Consider the following 23335-nt stretch of genomic DNA (forward strand, 5'->3'; position numbering starts at 1 on the left):
CGACGTTTTTTTAATTCGAATCCTTCACTCGAGCTGTGTAAATGTGCCCCTAACTGTAACATTTAAGTTGTTTTCATTCCCCTCAATGCAGTCGTTTTCATGGAATTTGATTCAGACCCTCTTTGATTTCATCCACATTTCAGTTGTATCTTTCTGTATTACACTGAATGGGATTAAAAAGTATGAAAGAATGGATACGTAGCACGATACAGTCCAGACGTGAGGATCTTTATTGAGACATAAATAAAACATTCTTTGTGTAATGATCGTTCCAATGGTAATAAACCTGCAGTCAGTACCTTGTTGGAAAGTCTCATAAACGGGTGCACGTCCCCCCCATGGTCACTTTTTAACAGACAGCACAACTCCAACCAATCTGGACAGCACCCGCCATGTTTATTGGGGAATCTTGGAACAGACCGCAGATCATTCCAAACAGGTCCGGACTGAGAATTAAAATAGGCCCTGGCATTTCAGGTACACAGAGGCCAAAACAGCCCCACCAGCCCACTAAATACTGATTTTCTATGGCACCTTATAGCAGCCCCTCTGGCATTTGCCAGAACCCACAGATTGCCAGTCCAGGCCTGATTCCAAAGCACAAAATAAAATGAACTGCACAGCATGTACAACTTCATAATCAGTGCTATTAGCCCTTCTGATTTCATTGACGCAGCTTTTCACTTCATTGCTAGAATAATTTCCCATATCCTAATAAAATATGCAATAAATAATGTATTTGTCACACGGTTAAGACAATTTGTTCATGGTCATGATTTGGTGCACACATTACATTCTTCTTCATAATTTCATGGCATCATTAAAAAAAAGCCAGTGATGTCATACTTCATTATAACTACAGAAACGTGCAGGCTCCCGAGAGACAAAAAATGTACATTCAATAATCAGCAAGTAGGCGTACTTTAAAAGCAAATTATGCCAGGTTTATAAAGGAGATTTTCTTTCGCTTAAGGGGAGGCACAGACACATCCAAGGAACAGTCAACTGCTAATTAGTTGCTATGGAAGAATAAATGCCGTTTTTTAAAAGCACTACAAATGTCTGCACAGGGGCAATTGTTTATACTGTATATTTGTATGTATTTATGGATGTGTGTGGGTGCTACTGCTACGGGAAGAGTTTCAAGCCCTTTTGCAGCTGAACATTTGACCCTCCAAACTGTGGAAATACCCCCTTCTCCTATTTTGTTATTTAATTTATTCATTTTGTGGACACTCCTCGTATCTGCATCAATGGTCACTATTATAATTATCTATGGTCCGGCTTGCTTATTTCTAAAGTGAAAATACCCCCTGAAATCATCACACGTGGGCCTAGACTGGAGACCAACTTGTTGGGAATTGAGGTGAAGCGTAATGGCTTCTCCCATATATTGTTATAAGACCAATCTGAAAGCATGAACTCATTTTAGCTGTTCTAGTTAATACTATCTCCACTGATATATGATTATTATAAAGATGTATATATCTATATACACACTGTGAACAAATGCACAGCTTATTCTGGCTTTAGTAATGTCTGTAATAAATACCATCTGATAATGCCCCTTTCTAGATTTCTGTAAAGGGATTATAACACAATAGGAGTGCAATGGGAAGTAAAGGTATTTATGGTAAAAAGTAAAACTTTCATGGAAGCTAGGAGTAAGAGGACCTGCTTTCAGCCTTAAAGGGATTGTGGCTCTTTAAATCACGGTTTCTCAGAGCTGTAAAAGAACAGGTACTTGTAGAATCTTAATAAGGTGGCCAGTGTTTAATATGCCCTTAAGATACCACATATATGTAAAAGTAAAACTATACAGGTGGATCTGTAAGCATCAACCAATCGCTTACCGACACTCGTATGCAGATTTGAAAATAACCAAAAAAATTGGCTGCATAGGATAGTGTCCTGTATGGCTTTCTAAACGCCCAAATACTGTGGCATCATTTGAAAATCCTCCAATATATGTAAAAACTGTGACATGACCACGTTGTGGATAACAGTTTTTGGTAAAGCTGGCTTGCATATGCCCAGATTTGGTCAGCACTTTGGATAATTTTCGACCATTATCAATTCTGTTGGGAAATTTCCATTGGCCGGCTGGAAGGAAGAGAAGAGTGGCCAAACATGTATGGTCCTTTGTGTGGTATCTATACATTCAGCCCAAAGGCTGATTTGTTTGTGAACTGTATGTGTATCACAGTGTATGAACACCTGGAGTGTTGCGTACTGTTGAGAAAGAGATAATTAATGGTAACTTTATCCTTATGGCTCAATTCTAGTATCCCATCACCTTCCTTCCATCCAAAGCAGTCAATCCGTAAATTCAATGTGTAGGTGTGGATACAATAAAGTGCAGAAAGTCTGCTGCAAAAGGTGCCTTTATTCACAAACAAAACATGTTTTTAAGCTTCCTAGCTCTCAAAGAGCAAGGAAGCTCGAAATATGTTGTGTTTGTGAATAAAGGCACCTTTTGCACCAGAATTTCTGTGCTTTATTGTATCCACACCTACACATTGGATTTACGTACTGTTGAGAAAGAGGCAGTGTTAGAACTGTGTGAGTATGATTCTACTGCTTTTGATTTGGTACTGGATCACCAGTCTCTCTCATGCGGTTCTCTAAATGGCAGCCCAAGTGTCTCAAAAACCTCCCTCTCCGTTGGTGTAGGAAGAGGGCAACCTTGGCTGACCTTTACACTCCCATTGCGCACAACATCCTTGTTAAGCGAGTGTTCTGATAGGCTCATGCGCTTGGTTTTGGCCAGGGCACGCATTGAGCGGTTAAAATGAGCAGATCCAGTGAAGTACATAAGAGCGCAGGCAAACTCTCCATAAGGCACTACAATAATGTCCAGCCTCCGGTGCCGTTGACCTTCTCCCGGCAGCCGACAAACCCCCAAATATTTCTTCTGATTGCCGTTCACTTCTTGATTCACCAGGTCATCAGTCAGAAACCCTACAAAGTTCATAGGAGGGCAATGAGAAAAATCAGATTTGCTCAAATGAGATTAAAATAAAAGTAGAACATTCACTTTGACTGATGAAATAATTTCTTTTTGACCAGTGCATTAATTGGTAGACTTAAAAGTAGCGCTCGTTAATCATCCCCTGCTTCTGAGCATCTAAGTACCGTCATTGATTACAACTGCTGAGGAAGAAACTGCAAATCATGACAGAACGTTGGCGCAACTATGCTTTATCATTAGACGCAGCTAAATTACAGATCCTTCTGTGGCAGCTAATGCAGTGACATAAGTGGTTTGTAGCTTGTGATTAATCGCTGAGGAAGAAGCCGTCCCCATCAGAGGATTCTGACGTAGTGTTTGATAAGATTTGTGGTCACTTCCAGCCTCTGAAAGTTCTTTCATGAACGTCTTCATTTAAATGATTACAAGTTGTTCTGGAGGGATGAATAAGTACATATTTCTTACCTTGTGTCTTCAGCCCGCCGATAAGTTTGCTGAAAATTCCTTTATGAGACTTTCCATCAGGGTGAGTTACTAGCACATCGACATCGCCGCAGGTTGCTTTTCCACGGCGGTAGGAGCCACATGCTACAGAGATCAGCTCGGGATTAAGGCTATGGGCCATTTCTCTTACCTTGGAAAAGTAGATATAATATATATGCATTATGAACAGAGATAGACTTTTAGCCGTTTAGACAGCTGGTTGATGGGCATAAGTAGGTTATGATCTAGATCAGGGGTCCCCAATCTTTTATACCCATGAGCCACGTTCAAATGAAAAAAGAATTGGGGAGCAACACAATCATGAAAGTTTTTGCGGGTGCCAAATAAGACCTATAATTGGCTATTTGGACTGGCAGCCTACAGGAGGTTCTGTTTGACATTACACTGGGTTTTTATGCAACTAAAACTTGCCTCCAAACCAGGAATTGAAAAATAAGAACCCGCTTTGAGGCCTCTGGGAGGAACATTCAAGGGGTTGGTGAGCAACATGTTGCTCATGAGCCACTGGTTGAGGATCACTGCTCTAGATGACCTAGAAGTCCTATTCAAGGGTTTTGTAAATGACTGATTTGCCTCTTCATATACTACAATTATAATTGCTCTAATCCCATCAGACCACCTGTGGGTCAGGCTCCAAAATGCTCACAAACATCCGAGTGATAATCTCTTGTCCCACTAGTGCATCATAAGCAGAGCGCAATTCTACCGTTAGTCTATGAAAAGGCAAATTAAACCATTTGGCAAAATGTCCCCATCATATCATCGCTGGCATTATGTTTATGATTCAGTTTTGGAGTTCAAAAATCATTTGGGGCTCCACAACAAGGACTGTCTAAAAAAAAAAAAAAAGTAGAAAATGACAATGAAATCAGTTTGAATGTGACCGGTTTTAATGCAGTCACCGAATTTCCATTACTTTGGAATTCTTATCCTGAAAAAATGCAATAGACTGTAATACACAGCCTACATGCCATATCACGTATGTATAGCACGTTTCAGTATTCACAGCTATAAACTCTCACGCGCTGATTAAAAGCATGAAGCTATTAGGTAGAATTTTTGGAGATATGTGGCTAAGAATTTATGTGCACTACTTCCTGCTTTATCATGTAGGAATTGAGTCTCCTGCCTAAGAAGGGACAAGTGTTTTATATAGCTAGAAATCATCATCTTCCATCAATGACATTTTAATGAACACAGTTTGGGGAAAAAAGTGACTGTATGAGAAAATATTTATTAAATGCATGCTGTGTGAATTCAGAAAAGACCTGTAACCAGGCACTGCCTATGCAATACTCAAAATGTCATTGCGGCAGCAGTAAGGCAGTTAACTGCTCTTTTAAAATATATAATGTCAATGAAGTTGTAGCTTCTAAGTATTACTTTTCCTTATCTCACTTTATCTGATTAGGACCGAGGATCATCTTTCATTAGGAGCATAAACCTATTAATTCTATCTTGTATTCCCATGACATGCTTAAAGAGGTCACGACTCTTTTTCTAATGCATATTTTGTCTCTTTTTAATGAAGATTTCTGAAGACCTGCTACATTGCAATTGAGTGCAAAAGCCCTTAGATCTTGATGTGACATACAGCAAGGACAGTGGCTAATCCCTTAATCCCCTTCTTTCTCCTTGAGACCCAGGACGAGTAATCCAATCAACAACAATAGGCAGTGACTCCTCCTTCTGCAGCCGCCACAACAACCTGGTTGACTTTTCAAAGGATGGGGAGGGTAGAAAAAAAGGGTCCTTGGAATAGGAAAGTCATTCTCGAAAATCTTTAACGTGACAACCGTATTTGAACAAAAAGGGAGGAGGTGGTGGTGCTGATGGTGGGGGGGAGGAATGAGCCTTTCGTCTTTAATCATACTCATGGGAACAAGTTTCCCAGTGGGGTCCTGAGTGGTGCGCATTCTTTGAGGTCAGGCTCTGTGGCTGAGTGACAGCGTCGCAATGACCGATGCTTCCACGGTGATGGGGTATGCAGGTGTAACATAAAGCAACTTCTTCCAACCCACCCCAAGGGATCCTGTCACTCAACAGCAACATTCTAACTCCGCTGCCTTTCATTTTCTCCAACAGACTGTCTTTGAAATATTGTTTCCTGATGATCATTACAAAGAGCAGTGCTCTTACAGAAGCTTGTGGGAGAGCAATCCTTTCTTAGCAGAATATATTAAATGTTGTGCCCGAATAACAGCAGAGAAAGAAATGCGAAAGCAAAAGGCACAAAATACCCTGAAAACAAAGGCAGGAGCAAAGCAGAGTTTATCTGCACAGCTTGATCATGTCTTCTAGTTCAATTCCCAGTGGCTAAAGATCTCAAATGTAGCTTAACCTCACGCTAATCATCCTCGAGTTTGGAGAGGAAAAGCACATGAATGTGTTCTTTGCCAGTTGCCAACTATTTATTAACAAAGCAGACAATCTATTATGTTACAGCTGCACTGTGCTTTGTATAAAACAACCCTATTACAAATTGCTGTGCCATGCAATGAATTGCATTGTATGCAGAGTCACATAACTGGGGCTCCCAATGTGCTCGAATTTCCACCTTAGTGAACACGACTGTTTTAGGGTGAAGAGTGGGATTGAGGTGCTGTATAGTTATGCAGCTAAAACCTGTAATGTTCCTGACTCTGGAAGTATAATATCTAATAAACAGATTTGCTATGTATTATAAATCAGAATACTTACGGTTTGTGCAATCTTCCCGGCCTCATCCCTGGGCATGCGATCTAAGAAATCATCATAATGTTTCAGACCAATGGCTTGTTGCGCGGTCAGGTTCCCTTTTGTACGGATATCATCTAAAGTCCGAAAGCCCTTGAATAAAATAAATATGGTATGTTAACAAAATAACCCCTTTTGTCATTACATGAATATTAGTTATTCTGATTTAAGGTTTGCCCCATCCTCAATACTTACAGCTATTTTAATTGCTCAGCAAATGTCTACAACAAATGTTAACCACTAGAGGGGCATTTTCCTGGTATATGAACCATCATGCTTCCAGGGATAGGATTGACTGCAATTAGATGCCTTGCAATCAACTTGTTATCACTGCAGCTTGACATCTAGGTTATATGGGTACTGAGTTATACCCAAGCCTAAGGAATTCAAATGTATAATTAAACATATCATAGCACACTAGTGCAGTGGTTAGCTTTGCTGCCCTACAGCACTGGGGGCTACAGTTTGAAACCAACTACGGCACTATCTGCAAGGACCTCTTTATGCTCTTTTTGTCTTCACTGAGCCATAACCAGAAAAGATTTAGGACCAACCTGTTGATACCAGCTTTGTGCCGTTTTCACTCCAGCTCCCCATATATTGGAAAAGATCTCCAGCACAGCCACACTGTCACTGATATGGTCTAGTTTGCGCAAATGTCCACTATCCAGAATTTCTTCAATTTTTTCAGCCATTTTCTTCCCAATGCCTGGGATACTAGCTGCTTCCTAAAAAATAAATGAATGATTTGAAAATGATTTATCTTAGAGAAGTCAACCCTCTAACAGTATCTCTGAGCTATCTTTAAGATAGGCCCACATGTGCGATTAATCTCTCACTAAAGGTGGCCATACACGGGCAGATTTTTAACTTCCAAATGACCAATTCCACATTTCCAATAATATCGATAAACTATCGGATTGGTTGATGGTGTATGAACGATGGTCGGATGAAGGATCGTCTCGGCATTATCATTCGCAAAATTGACCGGATGAGTTTAACAATTTTAGTCGTTCAGGGATAAAATCCCTCTTTGTGCATGTCAGGATTGTAGCACAAGCCAACGAACATATACGGAAGGACCATTAATGTTCTTTGCTGAAAGCTTCATTTATAACCATATGTGAAAGAAGTTTATTATGCCATAGCAAGACATAACTCCATATCTCTGCATGGAGCAGGTAAGGAGAAACTGACTATATACTACAGACAGTGACACAATGCTAGCACCATTCCTCGTTTGTTGAACAAGGATCGTTTATCGCAAAACGATAAAAGTATGCCCGTGTATGACCACCTTAAGGCACTAATGGACAAAGATAGAACTTAAATTGGCCACTACAATTGGCTGCACCACAACGTAAGTGTGGTCCAAATAAAGCACTAGACCAGGGATCATTATGTTTCCCAAGAAATGAGTAAATGTTGTCTTCAAAATACTCAAGTAAGTGTCTTGCAAGATGCAGAGGACATAGCCTCATGAGCATTATCTCATTTATGATCGATATTCAGCTGTCAGACGGTGACATCAGGGCCGGCATTAGAGGTAGCCAGAAGAGGCACAAGACTAGGATGCAATGGCGGCCGGCTTGGCCAACACTGACTTCCAGTGTCTGAAATTAACATGAGAGTACAAACACCCTGGGTGTGCTCACGAACTTCCCAGTAGAGCACCATTACAGTCTATCTAGACTACATAGAGTGCTCCATACCAATCAGCATTGCTGTATTTTTATACATGTAGATGAAGGTTTGTCGGTTTGTGGCTTTTGGTCATGCGTTTTCAATGGCCATCCTCTCGTTCAGGATATTTATATATACCAGAGACATCATTGCTTCTTTGTAATCAGCTTGAAACATTTGCACGGAAACCCCTAGCATCCAGGTATATTTTTTTCTTTGCAAAAAGGCAGTGCTGAATAATTATAGCGATATTATGGAATGGCACAAACCCATTGGTCATGTGGCTAGTCCTGTAATTGGGAGATAAACAGATGGCAGACTGAAGCCCAGCACCTTTGAAAATCCTTTGGGAAATATTTTTTATTCTTTGCCAAATTTTCCAAAGCTATGGCACAAAGTCATTGGGCAGACGAATAGCTTGGTGACATAAGATAACACTGCAGTTAGGGGCGTGTGATAAATAGGGCCACTGCAGGCAGAGGATATTAGTTGCTGATCTACTCCAGAGAATGATCCCTAATATGTTTGTTGATTTTTGATCATGCTATGTCTGAACACAAAGAACAAAGCCACAAAAAAAAAACCAATCAAAGCAATGTCATCTTTATATATAAGATATAAATGCATAAACTATAGGCCTATATTCACATCATTAGAGCTGCTGTTTAAATTATGTTAGAGGGATAAATGTAAACGAGACTGTCAGAGACTTCTCGAGGAGGTTATTTTACGGGTGTAAAGAAGCTGCGGGGAAAAACCTCCACATATAACAAAAGCCACAGAACTTCCAACCTGTGGCCCTTCAGCTGTTCGTGGACTACAATAGCAGTTCAGCAGCTGGAAGGAATTCAGTTGGACATCACTGCAAAGGAAAGTAAACACTGCCATTGTAATGCATTTACCTCACAGGAGGTGACAGGCTTGTGGTAGCTTTTGAGAGCATTTATTGCTTTTGAGTATCCCAAAGCTCTCCAGCGGTCTCCTTGGACAGAATAGGCCTTGGCAAGAACCTCCAGTTTGTCTGTGATAAATTGGTTGTAATTCGTCTTCTTGCTTTCAGATGAGTGAGCACAGACCCACTTTCCAGTGACATTATTTGTGACTTCATGGCTTTTCACACTTGTTAGTACAGGACGCTGCCCAGATATCAAAGCATCCAGGTCTCCTTGTGTAACACCGGTGTCTTCTGTGTCGCTAGCCTCATCATCTGAATTCTTTACAACGAGAGACAAAAAAGCATTAAAGGGAAAGTAAAGTCTAAAATAGAATAAGTGTAGAATATGCTGTATTTTGTTATACTAAACATAAACTTACTGCACCACAAGCCTAATCAAACAAATAATTTATGCTTTCAAAGTTGGCTACAGGGGGTCACCATCTTGTAACTTTGTTAAACATCTTTGCAAGACCAAGACTGTGCACATGCTCAGTGTGGTGTGGGCTGCTTAGGGATAGTCATAACAGGAAACAAAACAAAGCTGCTTGAGTTCTGCATGGCTGGAAAGTAAGGCGGGGCCTCCCCCTGCTGTTCATAAGTATGATTGTTTCCCTGCTCAGCAGTTAGGGACCATCTGACAATTCCTATCCACAGCAGTAAATGAAGGAAGAATTTCACTGCAGTCAGGTTTCTTATAAAAACGGTACACATTTTTTAATTAAAGTAAATTGGAGATTGATTTCTTTTTCATTAAAGAAAGTAAAAATGGGATTTTATTTTTTTGCCTTTACATGCCCTTTAATAAAGATTTTATTAATAACCATCTGATGCAGATTAACATGCCTTGAATCCCGTGGCTTTGCTTAGAGACAAAGATTTTAAAATGAGAAGGAAAGCTATGGAGGCATTTTATTGCCAATAGATTAGCTGCAAAAGTGCAAGCTAGACTGCTATATTTATAATGTAGAATGTTTTACCATACAAGAGTAAAAAGCTCTAGAAGCTCTCTGTTTGTTTAGGATAGCAGCTTCCATATTAGCTTGGTGTGACATCACTTCCTGCCTGAGTCTCTCCCTGCTCACTTATAGCTCTGGGCTCAGATAACAGCAGAGAAGGGGGGGAGGAGCAAACTGAGCATGCTCACGCCCGGGGCAAGGAGGTTTAAGGTGTAGGCAGGAAGTCTGATACAGAAGCCCATGTGTACACAATAGAAGGAAAGAAATGCTGTGTTTCTTTTGACAGGGGACTCAGAACAGCGTTACTTTGAAGGTTTACTGGTATATTTAGGTGGAACTTTCTGATAAGGCTTACTTAGTTTTAACATTTCCTTCTCCTTTAAGGGTTCAGCTATTAAGGATTGAAGACACCCATTTTGCAGCCCAGCTTTCAGTCTTCACCCATCAGCTCGAGCTAAATTTACGTATATATATTGATATATTAGCAACATCCTGATTTTAACCTTCAGGCTGGCCCTTGTTTGGGTTCCATTGGGAACTAAAGGTTTGGCAACATCTGATCTAGGATTTAAGGTGTCAAAAATACATTTCTCCAATAGTTTTAACAAAAAGAAAGGTGATTTATGAATGTGCTGCTATATCTTTATTAGTAATACTCCTACAAAAAGCCAGTATGGCATGTGGCGTGACAACAAAGGGTGAATAGCAGCAGGAGGAACAATCCTCTAAATCTGCATATAGCATGTACAGACTTTGCCTTACTTAAATCAGAATTACTCTCTTCCACTAAGCACAATGTAAGGGAAACCTTAGACTAAACAATCCTTAAAAGAGTATAGATGCCTCTTACACATGGCATACTCCTGCTCAGACACCTTTAACTCTGAGCTCTCTGTGGTAGGAACCAACAGCAGCAAAAAAGGAAAAATGGGACATGTGATGTCCTGCAATCTAAAACCTGCAGTTTTGGGACTTAAAATATATCCCCCATATGTAATAAAAAGCACAAAAATGTGTCCTCAACAACAACCAAAAAGATATTTGCTTTTAAACAGGCAACAACTAATGGAGACCTGCTGAAAGGTTGCTATAGGCAATTAAGACCTGTAGCAATTTTTTTAAAAACTTTATTACATAAGCCCTCTGGTCTTGGGTCTCTACTACAAGCTTGCAGCCAAGTCTGCCACATTTCATAATTTTGGACATCAAAACTATGGCGGCACAGTTATTTGTTATGGGAATTGCTAAACAAGGCTTGTCAATCAAGATGATTGGCAACTATTGGCTTCACATCTCCTATTTTACAATTTTAAAGTTAAGCAAATTAAATTTTTAGGAATAAAAAAACAGCCTGCCCACAGTAAACACACAATTCATACAAAGAGTGTATAGGTATGCGACCTGTTATCCCGAGTGCTCAGGACCTGGGATTTACCATAAGGGGTCTTCCCGTGATTTAGATCTCCATACGTAAGTCTATTTAAAAAAACTTTTAAACATAATAAAAAAAAACAAAAAACAATAGGACTGTTTTGCCTCCAGTAAGGATTAATTATATCTTTGTAATGATGAAGTTCGGGGTAGTGTTTTATTTTTAGAGAAAAAGGAAATCATTTTTAAATACTAGAATTATTTAATTAAAATGGAGTCTATGGGAGATAGCCTTCACGTAATTTGGAGCTTTCTGGAAAACTTGTTTCCAGATAATGGATCCAATACCTGTAATACAGTTTTTACTTCAGAGGAAGAAGAAATCCTAGCTCCTAGAAATGAGCTTCAAATGGTGAAAGAAAGACATTAATGTGAAAATACTCAACAAACTGAGCAGCTCACCAAAGAACCTGAGCCTCTACCAACACATTTCATTGTGACTTAAAATAAGAAATGGTTGAGGGGATTGTAAATGCCTGGCTCTGGTTCACTTAAATTTGCCAAGAGATCCCCCAGTACTCTGGCAGACCAGTCAGAGCCTCTAAAGGCCCCCATACACGGGCCGATAAAAGCTGCCGACAGACTGAGTCCGCAACTTATTGGCCTGTGTGTGGGGCCATCAGACGGGCTTCCCCGATCGATATCTGGCCAAAAGTTGGGCAGATGTCGATCAGGCAGGCTAAAAAATCCCATTGGATCTCGCCCGCATATGTTCATTCATGTGGTCCCATATCCGTGATCCGACTGCCGGTATTACCGCCATTTTGATCCGATTGTTGGGGAGAGATCCGTTTGTTTGGCGACATCGCCAAACGAGTGGATCTCCCTATGTATGGCCACCATTAGTCAGCATAAAAGAGATTCGTTTTGTCAGCCAGATGTCGATCAGGCAGAGTAAAAAAACCCGTCGGAACGGGGCCGCATCTGTTCGTTTATACGGTCCCGCAGTCCGACCACCCGTATTGCCTCTGATCCTCAATGTGGGCATTTCCGGGGAACGATCTGCTCGTTTGGCGACATCGTCAAATGAGTGGATCTCCTTGTGTATGGCCACTTTTAGTCAACATATAAGAGATTTGTTTGGAAGTGGTTTAAGCTTCTGTGAAGCACATGTTAACACTTGTAGTACACAAGAAAACACACACTTGATTGGTGTCACCCCTTCCACCTCTTAATTGCATTGCAATAAATGCCACTTTTTAACGAAAAAGTGGCATTTATTGTAGGACTTAACATGTCCCCGCCATGAGCCTTTAGCAAGGGGTAAGTAGGCAGAGTGCAAGAGGAGGAAGACATAGGTACATCTGTAACTGCAGAAATAATTTGTAGACCTGCATACATGGAATCAGTCCCTGGAACTGTTCGGTTGGAAAGCAGCCCAGCGGTTGCATCAGTCCCTGCTATGATCTGCTCTTCCCACAATCTTGCAGGTGGGGAAGAGAGACTGCATTGCTATTCTGAGTGAGATATTGGCAATAAACGCATATCTACAGCAAAAGGGCAGGTGAATGGAAGACAGCTAGCAGTATGTAAAGCTATGGACAAATTCTTTGCTACGGTTCAGTAACCCAAAACCAACAAGTCAGCTTTCTTATTACCATACACTAAATCAGAAACTGTTTTATTCTTTGCAGCATTGCATTAAGTATTTGCCCATGTGTCCCCCTGATGAGGAAATGCTGGTACAGTTCAGACTATATACAGGTATGGGATCCATTATCTGGAAACCCGTTGTCCAGAAAGCTCTGACTTATGGAAAGGCCGTCTCCCACAGACTCCGTTTTATCCAAATGATCCAATTTTTTAAAAAGGATTTCCATTTTCTCTGTAATAATAAAACAGTAGCTTGTACTTGACCCAAACTAAGATATAATTAATCCTTATTGGAAGCAAAACCAGCCTATTGGGTTTATTTAAAGTTTACATGATTTTCTAGTAGACTTGAGATATGAAGATCCAAATTACAGAAAGATCCATTATCCGGAAAACCCCAGGCCCGAGCATTCTGGACAACAGGTCCCATACCTGTACAATATAACATTGTACAAATGTGCTGCAGGTTCTTTGCAAGATGAGAGGGTTAAAGCTAGCTGTTCTAAAATAGTCTGATGACTGCATGCTTGCGCAGTATGTGTAATGCTTCAGGGCACTGCTAGAATTATTGACAGGCAGTAGAAAGTGAATTCAATTATCCTCCTTGAACTGCATCTCTGACATCAACTCGGTGCCAAAAAATATAAACTCGGCTCAGATGCCACAAACAACGACAAAAGCTACCGCCAGCAATAGCCGTTTGTATGGACATCACCCTTCGGAATTCTGTGCAGATATTAGACTGCTAATTAATAGCTTGGCAAGGTAACAAAAATCAATGCTTTATATGGTATTCAGGGAGCAATCGTCCTTCCCAAGCATTTAATGGACACACTGGGTCATTTACAACTGCTGTATCACCACAAGTAGTTGTGTTCTGTCCACTGCATATATTGTGGTGTATGCCCTGATCCAACCTAGACACAATTTCTTAACTACGCACACGTTTTATTGTAGCTATTTTTTGTGGTTACTGCAAAGATTAAAGGGGACCCGTCACCCAAAAAAATTATTCAAAATCCTATTTTATCACATTAGTCAAGCAAAATGAACTTTAATTGCACTATATAAATTATTTGAATCTTGCTTCCTTCAGTCTGGGATTTCAAAATTATAGCAAGCAGGCAGGAGCCATTTTGTGTGGACACTGTTATTAAGGCATCATCTCAGAATCTTGTTTGTGCACCAGAATGGGGGACCTGATGTCCATCCGCATGTCCTGACTACACAATTAAATGGTGAAGAGAACGGGGGAATGTGTGGAGAGCAGTGACATCTAGGAAGTGCTGAATGGAAAGTGAAAGTAATTGTCTGCCCCGCCTCTATGCCACTGGCATAGAGTAGGGGCAGACAATATTTGATTGACAGCTGAGATTTTTAAATGAGCTTACAACAGCTATGAATGCTTTAATAAAAAATAGAAATTGGATTTCATGTTTAATTTGAAAAGGAATTTTATTATACAGATTTTTGTGTCTGGGTGACAGGTCCACTTTAAGCATTCTGGGAACTAATGGATCAAAATAAAAGAAACACTGGCAGCATCATTTATCTTTATGCACATATATTCATGCTGTCTCAGTACTAGTCCCTAATATATTTAGCACCTTTGCCAGCCAGCCTTTACTTAAATCCACACAAACATAACTTGAGCTTTCTGAAAAGTAAACATAATTTCAAGCAACTTTGGGTCTATGTAGGGTTTTTTTATTTTTTATTAATGGTTTGTTTCTCCTTTAATGACAATATCTCAACCTGAACCATGAGGCTTGTGTAACTACTGGATGGCAAAGATGCTTTTTTCTATACCCGACTGAATTTATGGTTTGGGCATTGAGGTCTTTAACTTTTTTGTTTTTAATAAAATTAAATTTGTTTCCCTCTTTTTCATTTTTTACAGAGCTAACAAATGCTACGTTTTAAATAACGATATCAAGTGGCGTATCAAGAAGGAGAATCACTTAAGAGACAGTTTATATAAATTAGGGATGCACCGAATCCAGGATTCAGTTCGGGATTTGACCTTTTTCAGCAGGATTCGGATTCAGCCGAATCCTTCTGCCCAGCCAAATCCTAATTTGCATATGCAAATTAGGGGCAGGAAGGGAAATCTCATGACTTTTTGTCACAAATCAAGGAAGTAAAAAACGTTTTCCCATTCCCACCCCTAATTAGCATATGCAAATTAGGGTTCGGATTTGGTTCGGTATTTGGCGGAATCTTTCTCGAAGGATTCGGGGGTTCGGCCGAATCCAAAATAGTGGATTCGGTGCATCCCTAATATAAATTTTTGACAAGGCACTTTATTCACTGTATAAACTTTGATTTTACATAATGAATTTTATATGATTGCACTATGTAATACAATTGTATTAATAAATCCACATTAATTTGCACATTGTGCGTGTGCATATGAATCACACTAAGATATTTTTTCCCTGATCAATCGTTCCACGGCTGTGGGTGTCAGAATAATTCACCCCCCCAGTTCTACACATAATGCACTTTGTTATGGATTGTGCGAAATAAATAACTTTGTTCTCAAACTAACAGCAACTGAAAGCTGTGGCAGTAAAGGCCTGGCAGAGCATTAAAAAGGAGGAAACAAAGAATCTCTGGTGATGTCCATGAGTTCAAGACTTCAGGCTGTCATTGCCAGCAAAGGGTTTTCAAACAAGTATTAGGAATTAACATTTTATTTTCAGTTTTTTTATTTGTCCAATTACTTTTGAGCACCTAAGATGAAGTGTGTTAAAAAAAGGCTTTAGTTCCTCACATTTTTATGCAATCTTTTTGTTCAACCCGCTGAATTAAAGCTAAAAGTCTGCAGTTCAACTGTTGTTTCATTTAAAATTCATTGCGGTAATTTACAGAGCCAAAATTAGAAAAAAGTTGTCCAAAGATGTATGGGCCTAACTGTATCTGTTGCTCAAGTATTCATTTTGGGGCATAGTTTTCCTTTAATGCATTCCACTATGATTCTACTACAATAACCTGCAATGGCCAAGCCTGTTATCCAATGGAAACATCAATGAGAGATGACAAGAAGCAACTGAATGCATGTTCTTATTCCAACTGTATATAAGATATTTTCTGTGCACAAATTGGGGGTCACAAGTTTCACATATGTAATTGCCAACAAATAATTTGACACATAATTCATTGCATACATGACTTCCAGTGAGGATAACTGCTATGATATATGACTCGTTACTTCAAATAAAAAACAAAAATTAAAGGAAATGTGAGATTATATAAAAGGAGCGTTTTACCTTTAAATGCTACTGCTTTGAAACTACCATTTGCATTGCCATAAATATTACCTGTGTTTTTGATGTGTTGCTATAATTCAATAGTGGGAAATCAGACACATGTTGGGTTTGAGGGTTGCCCGCTTCATTCAGTTTGTCCGGGACATGTGGTAGTTCATCATGCTGTTTCCTGTAATTCCCCTTGCTCTCACAACTTTGTTCTTTTTCTGCCCGGTCCTTCAAATCCAGGTACCTGTCAGAGAATTATAGTTATTTTGTGTTTCATCACTGCCTGTGGTTTGCCTTGATGTCTGAGAGCTACTTTTATCCCCAAAGGGCAAATACCTGGGACCGTGTTAAGTGGGATAAGTAGCACCTAACTGTTAAAGGCACAGGTTCCAGGAAGCTTCAAGTATACATGATTAGAAAGATGTGGTTTTTTTTTAGATTTACTGTAGAAATTATTCACCGCCAGACTTGAAACATAAGGTTTCCCAAAAACCAACCGATTGGAGTCATACCTGTACCTTAATTCTAATAGTAACCATTATTTCATTGATAGCTGGATATCAACTATAGTTTCAAGTCTATACAAAATGCTGCAGTTTTCACCAGCAAGTTATTCCCACTGACAAGTGTGACTGCAGGCAAAGACTCTATGGGCCAGTCAATCATATATATTGAATTGAATACTGGATGTTGTCAGCATTCGTTGTGATTGGTTAGAAAGAGTTTGCAGTTAGATACTGTCAGAGAAACCCAGCAAATAATTGATTGGTAAGTCTGAACCTCTATATAGTCATCCCAACCATTTTCATTCTTTCTGTTATGGTAGTAGGGTAATTATGAGTGCTACATTGTCTAATTAGCAGCTGCGTCTTTTTCTACTTGTGTTGGTAACTGGATATGACTTAGGAATGCAGAAGACAACATTCCTAAGTTATACCCCTTATTGGGTCAGAGACAGTGCTTCGCCCACTCAAGTGCATGGGAATCACCTGGCATGATACCAGTTAAAGGAAAGGTAAAGGCAACAATGAACTGCCTCTTTAATTGTTAGCACGAACATAAAAAAGTTACATGAAACTAGGTATTTTCAATTGTTTAAAATAACTTAAAAGCCTCACAGAAGCCAATGGTTAATCAGCCTTATTAGGGAAAGGCAACTGGCAGAGCTCTTTATGCTGCAGCACTAACATAGTTGATAGAAGGATGATATTAGGAAATATGGTGTGGTTAGATCTGGAATGACAAAGTTTGACTATTATTAACTTACTTCCTCTGCAGCAGGTCTTTGGGTCTTGCTCATACCACTGCTCATACCACTGATTTAAAATGACCCTCAAAACTTTAACCAGCAACTCTATGCCATTGCCATATCTGCTCTGTTCCATAACTGTCCCATGCTGTGTTAAGTTGTGAAGGGATGGAGCTGTTTGCTCCAGCACATTTTTATTTTAAACTCTACAGGGTTTATTTCTTAAACTCCGAATGCTAAAAACCTGAAAACAATTTTTTTTTTACTATAAAATCCAAATTTTTAGTGGAAAAAAACCCCACAAATTTTTCAGGATTTACTATAACCCGAGGATTGAAAAAGTCAGAAAATCTGGCATTTCAGAACTGCCGAGGTTGCCTATAAGTCATTGGGAGAAGTCCCGAAGATATATTGATCTGCGCTGGGTTTCTGAAGATTTTGTGGTTTGCGGGCAAAAATCAGAAAAAAACGAAAAATTTGTACGATTCGGTTTTTTTTTCCAAAATGTTTCGGGTTTTTTCCCGCACAAATTTTTTTGGGAAAATGTATTAATAAATAAGTGGAAAAAACCTGTGCGGCTTTGGACTGAGTATTTTTCAGAAAATAATGAAATAAATTCGATCTTTGATAAAGACATCAAGCGTTTTTTGTAAATAAAAAAAATGGAAAGATTTTCAGATATTCAAACTGTTTTGGAATCAAACCAATTAGTTATTATTATTATCCCAGACCAAGCAAAAGAAGTATTAGCATAAAATGTCAAATCCAATAGAAGGTTATCAGCAACGAAAATTTCATAAGAACAAGAAACAGACAGGGGCAGCAAGTACTGGGCTTTTAGGTGGGAGGTTTCAGAAAGAAACAAACAAAAAGAGCAAATGACTATACAGAAGAACAGCATGGAATGTGAAGGGAAATGAGATGTATGAATGCAGGTTTCTGAAATCTAAAACAACGGGATTAAACCTGGAAACATATAATGCATTTACCTGTCTGGAATAAATATTCTGTATCCAGCAGTGTTAACCATTTGCTTTTCATTAATACAAATACTCAGCCAGGTTGACTTTACAAGTTGAACATGGTGAGAAATTTTTTCCAGTTTCAGTAGCCGGAAAGCACGATCACAGTCCATTTGCTCATCCACTATAATGTGCGTCACTTCAGAGGAAAACTGGGAAGTAACTTGACCTCCGTTCTGTATAATCTGCTTCTGAAAAATTTCAGATCGGGCCAGGCCAATCCCAGCCTGGAGAATATGTGCAAGGACTCCATCAAAGACCGTTCCTAAATATAAGATATGAACAACTGTTTATCTTAGAGATGGCAATTTACAAATTCCAAAATTATATCTCAGCACATAAAAAAATGCTGTTTGGGGAAGAACAATTTGTTGGGAGAATTTGAGCCCGTGGATTTGTATACTGCTGGGCATTGGAAAATATACTTAAACGAACATCATGCAGTAGCTTTACTAAATAAAAAGGCAAGTTATGCATAAAATAAGAGCCCCACAATTATTTAATCCTACACCTCATAGCACTTACAACCCTACAAAACCCTAAAATTCATATAGATGTGATTCGAAATTTTGGAACATTGTCCTCCTAAACTTCCAGCATCCCTTCACATCAACCCAGATCTCCCTGCTCGTATAATAAATCACACAATGGCATTTGTGTTACTTAAAAGGCAGTTCTGAGTTCCACTACTAACTACTACTACTACTATTAAAACTTATACACGCAGCCCCTAGATATTCTGATCTTTCATTTTTAAATATTTATGGTACCATGAATGTCAACAGCGGTCTTAATTTTCTTTCCGCCATCTTCTAATGTAGCATTTTCTCTTAGTCTCTTTACTTTTGGGAATGCTTTAACAATGCCTCTGGGTTCCATGCACAAACACCCTGGGAAGGATTATAAAACAGAAAATGTCATTTTGTTTCGTTATAAACTGCACGGGCATTGACATGATATTTAAAAACGCAATATGTTTAATTATGCAAATGTTCAAACACAATCAAAAAGAAAGACAGACACACTTGGGAGCATTTACTACAATGTGCAAATCTACGTTGATTATTCTATTTGTGGGACGCTAAACAAAGCTAATCCTGACTCATTTTATGGGTTAATGCACTAGGGTAATTTTGCCCTAGTGGATTAGTCTCAGCCCAGCAATCAGAGAGAAAAGTAATTGTGAGGATAGGTTTTTACTGCTATTATATTATTTCATATTCTTTATCTCTCTCTTCAGTCTTTCTCCAATTCATATTTTATTTTGACATTTAAACAAATACCTTGTCATGGCCAGACTGAAAACCCAGTGGGCCCTGCTGCCCCAGGCTTGCTGCCTACCTGAGATGGGGAAGGATCATTTGAAGAGCAAGTTTTCTGAGGTACATAGTGGGGAGGCACAGAGGAAGGGGTTTGCTAGGGGGCCCTTGAGGTGGCAACCCCCAGACATCCCAGTCTGACACTGTAATTAATTGCTAGAGTCAGTAAGCCTAGCAACCAGATACAAGTTTTAAATCCAAACAAAAATAAAAATAAAATTGTAAAAGGTTTCAGAAGATTAATGCCTATATCATACTAACTGCAGTAAATTGTAATTACATGCTTAGCTTAGTTATCTTGTGGCCATACTGCCAGAGTAATATAATAACAATAAGTAAGAACCCTGCATTGAAAATCAGCCCCCCAAATTGTGTTGGCAACCTGGGCTCACTCAGGGAACACAGGCGGTGCAGAATATATCATTATATCACTACATGTAGGCAGATACACAAAAATATGTTCATCAGCTTTCAGATATATAAAGGATGCCCAAACGGTGTCCCTTTAGCTGTAGATGAACATTGTCAGAGTGTGCTAGAATGTGTAGTGAAACCACAGCTAAAGATCAGTTGATATTAATCTATTTTTACCCATTATGCAAGATTCTCCCATTACGCAAGATGACTCTTACTGCTAGTAGTAAGTACTAACTGTGACTTTATTTAGTGAATGTAGACATATCACAACATTTTATGGCCATAATTCCTTCACGTTATTTCTCCATTCAATTTTTCCTGCATGTTGTTATGTCCACAATATGTAACCAAGGAATAGTTACCATTCATTTCTGATAATAAAAAATATCATGAAGTCTTGTTATTAAAACCAATATTGTTTAGTACTTACAACAAGGGTAATCTCTTGCAAAGTCTTTATGTTTGCTTCTGCGTCAATTACTTCATGAAGGTCAGAAAGATCAGCATTAATGTCTTCTTCAAATTAATGCTCGAGCTAAATAAAGAGAAAAGACGTTATTTTTTTTTCTAGCATCCATATCCTGAGTAGGGTGAACCCAACAACTTTACCAAATCCAGCTAACACTTTATCCACTGAATTTACATTATGCAGCAAGTTTTTACTATTTATTTATTATTTCAAGGGGAAAAAAAACAGAACTGATAACTAAATCTATATATTGAATAAAAATACAGCACTGGTACCTATTATTATTGTGCAGCCAGGTAGCCTGCATTTAAATATATTGTAAAAAAAGGTAATTTTATGTGTATGGTATTGTGTGAAGTGGGTTCCCCATCTGTACACTATCATTTGTTCAACTCTGTAGATATAGGGGTTAAAGTGTGCAAGAACATCAGACAGTATCACGTTCTAAACGGCACATCAAATATGAAATATGGGCACAGCAGCTTGATTAAAAGTGTATATAGTATTGCCTTGTAACCTAATGCAGAGATATACATTTAAATTACAAGATCTAATGATTGTATGAAGAGCCATCATGCTGGGCTCACCTAATGGAATTTCCAGCCAGAACCCTCCACCTGTTCACATTGAGAGAAGAATGCGTCCCCATACAGCACCTGCCTGATAGGATATTCCATCCAGAACTATTATTACCAGGCCAAACCTCATCCAGATATTGGTTGGGGAGATGATCACTTTGGATCAATGCCCTGGCCAATAGGCTGCCGAGTACCAAGAGAGGCAAAGTTTTCAGACATCGACCCACATATGGCCACCTTTAAGGGGTTGTTTCACCTTTTTTTGTATGATAAAGAGAGTGATATTCTGAGACAATCTGCAACTGTTTTATTATTATTTGTGTTTTTTGAGTTAGTTAGCTTTATACTCAACTGTTCTCCAGATCGCTATTTAAAGGAGAAATAAACCCTTAATAAAAAAAACCCTACCCTCCCTACCCTACATAGACTCCCCCTCCCTCATCCCCCCCAGGCAAATGCCCCTAACTCTTTACTTAACCCTCTGTGCAGATTCTGTCCAGCGGAGTTCACAGGCACCATCTTCTTCTCTTCGGTAATCTTCAGAATGAGTCAGGCGAAGCGGCGCATGCGCAGTCAGAGCAGTTTTATGTTTCGCAACAACTGCACATGCGCTGAAGGTCACGGATATTGCCGAAGCGCCAGTCTCATTCCGTCTCTCATTGAATCGGCTGAAGATGGCGCCTGTGAACTCCACTGGACAGAATCTGCACGGAGGGGTAAGTAAAGAGTTAGGGGCATTTGCCTGGGGTGGCAGCTAGACTGGGGGGGTCTATGCAGGGTAGGGTTTTTTTTATTAAGGGTTTGTTTCTCCTTTAAAGGAGAACTAAACCCTAAAAATTAAAGGAATAATTAAAAATGCCATGTTTTATATACTGAACTTATTGCACCAGCCTAAGGATTCAGCTTGTCAATAGCAGCAATGATCCAGGACCTCAAACTTGTCACAGGGGGTCACCATCTTGGAAAGTGTCTGTGACACTCACATGCTCAGTGGGCTCTGAGCAGCTGTTGAGAAGCTAAACTTAGGGGTTGTCACTAATTATCCAGCAGAAAATGAGGTTGGTCTGTAATATAAACTGATGCTACAGGGCTGATTATTGAATTCTGGTTCTAATTGTACTGGTTTCTGTGCTGCCATGTAGTAATTATATGTATTAATTACTAATCAGCCTTATATTGTGACATTTCTATTCTATGTGTACTGTATATTGTGAGTGAGTCCCTAAGCTCAGTAAGTGACAGCAGCACAGAGCATGTGCAGTGAATCAGCAGAAAAGAAGATGGGGAGCTACTGGGGCATCTTTGGAGACACAGATCTTTACTGCTAAAGGGCTGTGGTTGCCGTGGGCTGGTACAGAAGCACAAAACATAATGTACAACATTTCTACCTACTTCTTTAGTTTAACTTTCTTGTCCTTTAAGCAATCTGGTTGCTAGGGTCCAAATTACCCTAGCAAACATGAACTGATTTCAATTAGAAGTCATAAAAAGTAGAAGTATTCAAATAATAAAAAAACACTATAAAAATAAATGACGAAGACCAATTGAAAAGTTGCTTAGAATTGGCCATCCTATAAGGTACTAAAAATTAACCGGTGAAGCATTCCTTTAAGAGCAATGATTACCATTAACATCAATTATTGGAGGACTGCAGGGGCCTGATGATGATGATTACTAATGAGCCAATGGGTTTTTCAGACCTGGAAATCTCAAGGGCATCAAAATTCTGGAAATCTCCCATGAGGCATTGCCCCAAGAGCCTGTAAACCTTTGATCACTCATATAAGGAGCAGCATTGGGAAGCCATTAAATATACCTTTCAGTAGGAAAGATCACATTGGTATCATTTTGTAAACCCCTGAGTTATTATAGTACCCGGCTGATCTCGGGTGGGAGATGTAGTTGTACAGCAGCAGCACAGTAGCATTATACTAATCACTGCGCTCAACTAGTCCCTTGGCAATCGGTGTAAACCATCAACAGATAGCGCCCCCCACATTTAAACACAAACAATAACTCGTACGATCGCTTCCCCCCTTATATTCACTTACTAGTGTGCAACACCACATCTATAAACATACACGGCCCTTTAATTAGGTCACTTCCGTATCCGGGTGCCTCGGAAGTGGTCACTGGAGCCCGCTGTTTAATAAACCCAATAAAAATCCTAATATTACAACAATGCCTTTTTTCAGGGCGCTGGTGGGTAG

At 39.4% G+C, this 23335-nt stretch overlaps 1 protein-coding gene across 2 annotated transcripts; it reads right to left on the reverse strand.

Annotated features, from left to right (window-relative positions):
- Positions 1-212: 212 nt before the first annotated feature.
- On the reverse strand, positions 213-23309 carry poll.L (polymerase (DNA) lambda L homeolog). Of its 2 annotated transcripts, none has more exons than XM_018225249.2 (10): positions 23177-23309; positions 20509-20613; positions 19113-19232; positions 18310-18607; positions 16135-16315; positions 8797-9108; positions 6766-6939; positions 6176-6304; positions 3437-3605; positions 213-2961 (listed from the first exon to the last, which is right to left on the reverse strand). In XM_018225249.2, exons 3-10 carry the CDS (start codon positions 19219-19221, stop codon positions 2600-2602), a joined length of 1734 nt encoding a protein of 577 aa, XP_018080738.1. In that variant the 5' UTR covers positions 19222-19232; positions 20509-20613; positions 23177-23309; the 3' UTR covers positions 213-2599. The 2 variants fall into 2 exon arrangements, with proteins under 2 accessions (XP_018080738.1, XP_018080739.1); XM_018225250.2 differs by lacking the exon at positions 23177-23309 and adding an exon at positions 22942-23138.
- Positions 23310-23335: the final 26 nt, after the last annotated feature.

The sequence above is a fragment of the Xenopus laevis genome, chromosome 7L, assembly GCF_017654675.1.
Source record: "Xenopus laevis strain J_2021 chromosome 7L, Xenopus_laevis_v10.1, whole genome shotgun sequence".
In the NCBI taxonomy this organism is placed as follows: Eukaryota; Metazoa; Chordata; class Amphibia; order Anura; family Pipidae; genus Xenopus; species Xenopus laevis.